General features: G+C 38.2%; 1 protein-coding gene across 3 annotated transcripts in view; it reads left to right on the top strand.

Annotated features, from left to right (window-relative positions):
* The first annotated feature begins 72 nt into the window (after positions 1 to 72).
* The window catches only part of FAM184B (family with sequence similarity 184 member B), a 39,394-nt gene continuing 32,295 nt past the window's right edge, over positions 73 to 7,171 (top strand). For all 3 annotated transcript variants that reach the window (XM_057377909.1, XM_057377908.1, XM_057377907.1), the window contains exon 1: positions 73 to 870. In XM_057377909.1, coding sequence (XP_057233892.1) covers positions 736 to 870 — 135 coding nt within the window. In that variant the 5' untranslated portion in view covers positions 73 to 735. The remainder of the gene's footprint in view (positions 871 to 7,171) is intronic.

Genomic DNA, 7,171 nt, shown 5'->3' with positions numbered 1-7,171 from the left:
AAACAAAAAACCAGAAAAACAAAAACCTGTAATATTGTCAGTTTTCTTCAGGCACCTTTCCAGTGCATTTAGTGTAACTGAAGGGAATGGAGTCTCCTTGGATAAGACAGGCAGATTGGATCCTGGACGCAGCTCCTGGGCTCAGCTGTGCTCATGTGCCCCTTGGCTCCGTTCTGCTTCCAGCACAGCAGCAAAAACTGAGCTAAGGTTTTCTTCATCACTTATGGGCCCATCCTGGCTTAGGGAGGACTGCCAAAACAACAGAGCTTATGAAAGGTGCCAACACTCTCTTCTCAGATGACCTCTGCAATCCTTGGCAGTTAAGAAGGCAGCATGATTTAATCTTCAGGCAATCTACTACAACAGATCCTCGGCAATGCCTGTGCTCCTGCCTCTRGGCTGGCTCAGCCTCGCCAGTGGAGAATTTGTAGCACCCAGCCGCTGGCGTCTTCTCCTGGCGGAAGCTCAACCATTTGAAGAGAAGGGGAGGAAAAAAATCCCAATCAGGATGTTTGCACATGCTGTTCTCTGCCTGCTCGCCTGGGTGTTTTGCTGAAGGACTGGGACATCTGCAGAGAAAGGAGAGCGGCGGTGGCTGGAGCGTGTCCTGTTCGGGGCTGAAGTTCCTCCGGCGCTGGGGGCTGTGAGTGCGCGCAGCCGGGAGGGGCGAGCAGCGGGGCCGGGATCGCGCTACCCGGAGCCTACACAGACAGACGTGATTAAAATTCAAGCCTAATGGCCTCTGGCATAAACAACAYTCATCAGCCCGGGACTTGCAATGGATCTAAAGCCGCTCGCAGCAGCTCGGCAGAGGAATGCAATCGGGAAATGCACATGAAAATGTGCAAGAAGATTGCCCAGCTCACTAAGGTAAGTCCCGCTGTTACATCCTTTCCCGGGAGGTGAGGCTGCCCTGGCCGGGGGTGTCGGGGGTCTCGGAATTGTCTCCTCTGGTACCCCTGTCTGAGAGGAGGGAAGGGAAACGGGTCTTCTCTTTTTGCTCTGTTGCCGAGAACATCGGTGTGTGCAAACTTCTCCCCACACAGTCCCTCCCCTGGGGGCTACAGCCCATTCTTGAGGGTTGCCTTTGTGGCGGACGATGGACGCCTCGCAGTGAACTGCTCTAATTACCGTGCGACCATAACGAGCCCGCGTCTTCGCGGAGCTGTTTGTCTGGGAGCTCTTGGGAGCGATTGACAGTATCTGCTTTGCTTTTAGAATTACGAAGACTGCAAGTAATTTGCGTTTTGCAGGTTCTCAAGTATTATTGTTGCAAATAATGCTGTTGCTGCAGCCAACGCGTGATAGTCAGTCCAATAGTACTCTTTGACTCTCAGCTAATCGTTCCTGATGTGAGTAAATACAGATACTTTAAATGAGGTTTGTAAAAGGCAGGAGTTGGAGAAGAGGCAGGACTAAATTACGTGGTATAATGAACTTAAAACTTTTAGTCAATACTGAACTACTTTGTCTTTTCCACACCATGTTAAGAAATAAGAGAAAATATACAGGAAATGGCAGTTATCGGTTACCTATTCTTATGCTGCATCTTTGTCAGTGAGAAAAACCTATTTACTACCCTCGTTTACCAATACAGCTTTTATATGTTCTGTAACCTCACTTCAATTGATAGAGACATATTAGCAATGAAAAAAAATTCATTAAAAATAGAGGTCAAAGGATAAGGATTCATTCASATATTCAAGTTAGAATGGCTTACTAGTTACAGTGCCATCATTTTCATCTCATAACTGTATGTGATAATGTACATCATGTGTATCAATAYATAAACAAGGGCTACCTCTAATAACATTGCTTTATACATTATACTTACTGTACTAAATCAATACTTACTTTACAGGTTCTTTGACTGTATTTTGTTTAATAGTATTTGTACACAATAAGATCCTTACTTTTTTCCCATATGTTGCAAAATTTTATTGCAGTGGTTTTTTTCAGATGTCTTTCATTAARTTTCTACTGTTAAAGTATAGGTGGGTTGATTTCTTTACTTTTAATGGAATTTTCCCTCTTGATACTTTTCAGTCATCTGAAATAAATAAGATTTATACCTGAAGCTCAAAACAAGTACTTCTGAAAAGCAAATCATTCTGTTTTGGAATGTAGCTTTTAAGAAGTAGTTTTCTCAGCAATAACACTACACTTATAGAGAATTCATGGTGCAACTGGCATTTAAATCATGTGCTTCTGAATTCTGGGTAGACTAATGCTGTACCAACAGCAAACATGCAAGAAGCAAAATCTGACACCAGATCAGCTGAAAAAGGGCTATATGGGAAATTTGTTAAAATTATTTTTGGCCTAGGAATTTTAAGAACTCCTTTTTAAAGCACTGTTTTCTTGATTATATTACATTCGGGATAATTACAATAAAATCCCTTYTAAGTTTAAATGGCCCATAGTACTTTCCTTTCAAACGTAGTATGAAATACTGCTGTGTGTTGTTGCACAGCTTCAGTTTCCTGTCTCTTTGACTTTAGATTTCCATTGATGAGCAGATAATGATCTCATTACTCATCCACTTGTGCCAGGTGAGATGAATACAAAATGTGTAAATTAAATAGAAGATACAGATCTTGACTTCCATTCTGTTTGTTACATAGTCAGTAGAGGCCTCCTACTCTCAAAGACAAAGGATGGGTCTGTAAAGGTATCAACAAGAACCAAACTGTGTGAGGTGATGAATTTCTGTACTTGCGTGTAGTGCTGATTACATCTTAAGGTGTTGGTTGATACAGGGAATCCCAACARGTAACTTGGACAGAGACTCTGAGATCTTCTCCCATTCTACTGCCATGCTATTTCTGTTTTTGAAGAGGTAGAATATAGGACGTTTTCATACCTTCAGTCATGAATTTTTCTGTTCTGCACATTTTTGGCTGTAGCAGCAAAAAATCCAAACCTTTAGCAGTATTTTGTTTGCTTTAGGCCACAGACTGTTTTTTTGTAGCTCATTTCTCTTGAAATTAGTGTATTTGTGTTTTATTTGATTGGTAGCAGAATGCATTACTTTGTCATAGTAATTAAGTAGTACCAGAAATTAAGTTTAAACATCTCCATCAGACACTGGACCTGTGTCATACTGTTTCACACTTCCCAGTTCTTTATATTTCAGTATCTGCTCAGCAATAACATGGAATTTAAGATGCATGGTGACTTTTGTAAGACACTTCAGATGTCACTCCCTGCTTTCTCAAGCTACGGATTAGTAATATCTGCTGGCTATTACAGGATTTTCATATGCTTAYGGTTTCTCAGGATAGCCTTTTTTTCTTGAAATATGGTGAGAAATTCAAATTAACTCTTGAAGAAGAGTGTTGAGGAAAGTGGATCAGCTTTCATTAACAAAGGCAGTTTGGACAGGGCTTACAAGGACTCGATATGCTGCAGATATCCATGGTATTCAGGCTTCTTTTCAAACCTCTGCTAGTGGAACCCAAACCAAACCTGTTGTTCTGGACTGCTGTTCTGAAACCAAGCCTAAYACGAATAATTAGGAAGGTGACAGTATCTGGTTATCAGAAAGGTACCTACGCAATGAACTAGTTCTTAGAAACAAATTCCTGGATACCAATGGAGGGGTATTTTTTAATTAGATAAGAGTTATTCTCAAATACTTTTTTCCCTTTGGGCTTCATCTGACTCTATATGGTGAATTTGGGAGCCTTGTTGCAAGCAGTGCATTTTAAATTGCAGTGTTACTGGTTAAGTAGATTGTTAGTAAAAAAAAGTCAAATTGTCTGGCAAGAATTTTGTGTATGTATGTTGGATAMTGTGAGTCCTAACCGAGCAAGAGAGTGCAGATGCAAGGAAAAGTTAGTGGCTGGTAAAACACATTTATGAACCCTTTTTCCCCTTTAGGGGAAAGAAATGTCAAAGGGAAGCAAGTGTGTTCCTCTTCTAGAAGCAGCAGCATAGGCAGATGTTCCTTAATGACTCTGTGTGGAGCACTTCAAAATGTTACATGTTCTGRCTGCCTATCATCACCAGTTACTAGGAGGTTTAGCCCTTCAGCTCAGTCAACAAGGTAGAAAATATGACCATTATTTAATAAKCTTCAGTGGAAAATCAGCCAGAAAAGCAAAACCCACTTTCCTTAGTTGTTTAAGGGAGGGATGGCTGACTTTACACAGAAATGTATGCTCATATTTAGTTCCATTAGCTTCACTCTTGTTTGTGGAAATTTACCGAAGAATTAGAAAGTGACCTGGCACATGTGTGAGGGCATAGATGTTTMCACCACTCCAGTGTCTTGCACTAGGGCTTTGTATTAGATCTTTTAACCATTTCTGCTTTATTTGCCATAAAGCTATCAGCCATTTTTTGGTTTTAGAAGTAAAATACAATCAAATTCTAATTGTTTATTATGGAAGCACCTAACAGCTGAGTAACTRAGAGAGCACTTCTGTGGTCTACTTGTGTTCCTGTTGAAATATGTTGCCTTTTTCACATAGTTTAAGTTTACTGACCTTGTTTATTGTGATGTGTTAACAGCACTCAGTAACCAATGCTTACAGTGCTTCAGCTATTGTGCAGTTAGTTATTATGCTACCAGAGTTCTCCTGTGTGCTTGAGGCTTTTTGATCTCAGCTCTCTAGAGAGGTATTCAACATTCTACAGAAATGAAGCAAAATAGAATAGAATATAAACTAGGATCATGCTTTTGGAGCAACAGTATTTTTCCTCTGGACAAGAAATATAAAAAATTATTTCCATGTAGGCAAATAAAGAAAATCTTTTTATAAAAGTGCTTAAATTATGTGGTAACAAGAACAACAAAATCAGCTATCAATATCCCCATTACTTTATGATGTACTTGTTTTCATTATTTCTGTGTACCATTTGTTGTCAGGATTTCAAAGCTAGCATTATTTTTGCCTATGACCTGACAAGAAAGTGATAGCAAATTAAGAAATCTTAGCCTGCACAATGTTTTCCTTACAGAAAGTTCCTCCCTGAAAGGGAACTCCTGGATTATTAAATGTGTGTGCAATGTCATAAAATGGTGTTGATCAGCTAGCCAAAAGCAATATTATATTAAAGCCATTGCTTCTATTAGAAAAGAACCTATTATGTTATTTGGATGGCTAGACATTATAATTTATGATAGCTAGATATTGGAATTACTTCCTTATCAAACAAATTTGACACTAATTTTACTGAGTTTGCAAAAAATCTGACTGCCTTAGTAACTGACAACTCAAGACTGTAATGGAGAATAAGTAACCATATTAAGTCTCTTTATCAAGGAATCGTAGTTAATRTTTATATACAAAATGTTTTGCATTTTATTAACATGCAAATTGCAGGCAATAGATAATAAAATAGGTAATGATCTATTAATTGYAAAAAAGAAAATTGAAAGCTTATGGCTTTTTCATGTTCTGTCTTTTTTTCTTTTTTATGGGTAATATTTAATAGTACCTTTTTCAGAGACACTTGAACAGTACTTCTCTCCCAAGATTTCCGTTAACCAATATATACATGCCAGTGTTTTATAATTGTGAAAATTATACCCAAATTAGAAATCAGTGCCAACTCAGTTGAAGACATTCTTGYGTAAATATTTTGAGCTATGTATTTTAGGCTTTTGACCCCTTCAGCATTGAATACTGTATATAAAATACTTCTTTTCCATAAAGTATCATGTTCTTTTTTCCCCTGCAGCCATCTCATCCTCATTAGCTAAAAGAGTGTCTATGTTTTATTAAAACAGCTGTAACACTGAGGTAGAACTCCCTCTGTTGCCACTTCTACAGTCACATCTTAAATATGTTCAGTGTCTCACTGTTTTTCCTGCATGTAAACAACAGGCTGTCTTTAGTCTGGTTCTGAAAACCACTTAACCCGTGCTTTTAAGTGGGAGCAGACAGGAATGTGAATTTTGGATTTTGGTATTTGGATTTTGTTTGACTTGTGCTAAAGCTGGCAGGAAGTCTGTTAATGTAGTTAGTGCAGTACCAAGACTGAATTAATTTATCCGACCTTGCAATGGGGCATGGTAGCTCAAACTTCACTGTGCTGGTTCAAACTTGTAATTTTACTTAGTGTATATTCATTTGTTTCCCAAAGCTTGGAGACAGCAGAGCACACAACTCTGTTATGGAAATAYTGCCTTTATTTCATAAAGAAACTACAAACTGACTGTATACTTTCAAATAGAAATTTTTTTTTAAAATAAAATCCACCTGGGTGAAATTCTTCTGAAGCAAGATCATACATTTTTAATGTGGTTRTCATTCAGAACTCTCTCTGACTTGTTTTTCAGTCACTTAAACACAGTTTTAACTTAAAACAGGTTGCTACCAGAGAAGTCTTCTGTTTTAATTATATTTGGAAGCTACAGCATCTAGCTGTGACTATGCACTAACTGGTTGTAACTACATAATCCTCTTAGAAGGTTACAGAAGAGCTACCTTTAAATGTAAATATGAGAGTACAGTTGGTTATTTTACCTTTTTTCATTCAACAAGAGAGAACTACTAGAATTTGATAACAAGGCTGTTAGGAACTATAGCTAGCGCTTTTACAAGTTTAATAGTCTTGAAATATTTTTACTAAGATGCTGATATACCTTAGTATTTTATGAAAATAATTAATTTTCTGTAGACTACAGGACACTGCAATGCAACTTCAGTGCATTGTCACTACACTGTTTGCAGAGTGCTTCCACTTTCTCTGATGATAAATGGTGGTTAAGTTTTCTTGGTTTTATGATCATTGATGCAATGCCAGGAGGTGTCCAGCATAGGCATAATAAAAATATCTTCCTGAAATGGAAATCTGAGTAGTGGTTGTATTCAGTCTTGCTCCCTTTTACTGTTACAAATGTTTGTGTAAAGATGTCCTGAGTACATAGTTAATAATGTAGTATTACAACGTGTATTGTTATGTAGSTCTTTAGCTTCATAACAAAATGTTGACTTGGGGTCCAGTGATGCTGCTTTGAGTGAGGAGAGAAACTGAAAGAAAAACATATTTTAAAAAACAGTATGCTGAAGTCCCTCTGGGACAGTAGCTTGATTCTAATGGTGTCCAGAGACTTACAGGAATATGATGTGCATCTGGTGCTCTTGTCTAGAGTATTTGCACTGCCTTCAGTGATCTGTGAGATTTTCCAGAGATTGGCAGAGTATCTTAGTACTTCCTA

This window comes from Malurus melanocephalus, unplaced genomic scaffold, assembly GCF_030028575.1.
Source record: "Malurus melanocephalus ecotype Western Australia unplaced genomic scaffold, MMel_1.1 scaffold_333, whole genome shotgun sequence".
In the NCBI taxonomy this organism is placed as follows: domain Eukaryota; kingdom Metazoa; phylum Chordata; class Aves; order Passeriformes; family Maluridae; genus Malurus; species Malurus melanocephalus.
The sequence above is the reverse complement of the archived record's forward strand: the minus strand, read 5'-3'. Positions and strand labels throughout refer to the sequence as shown.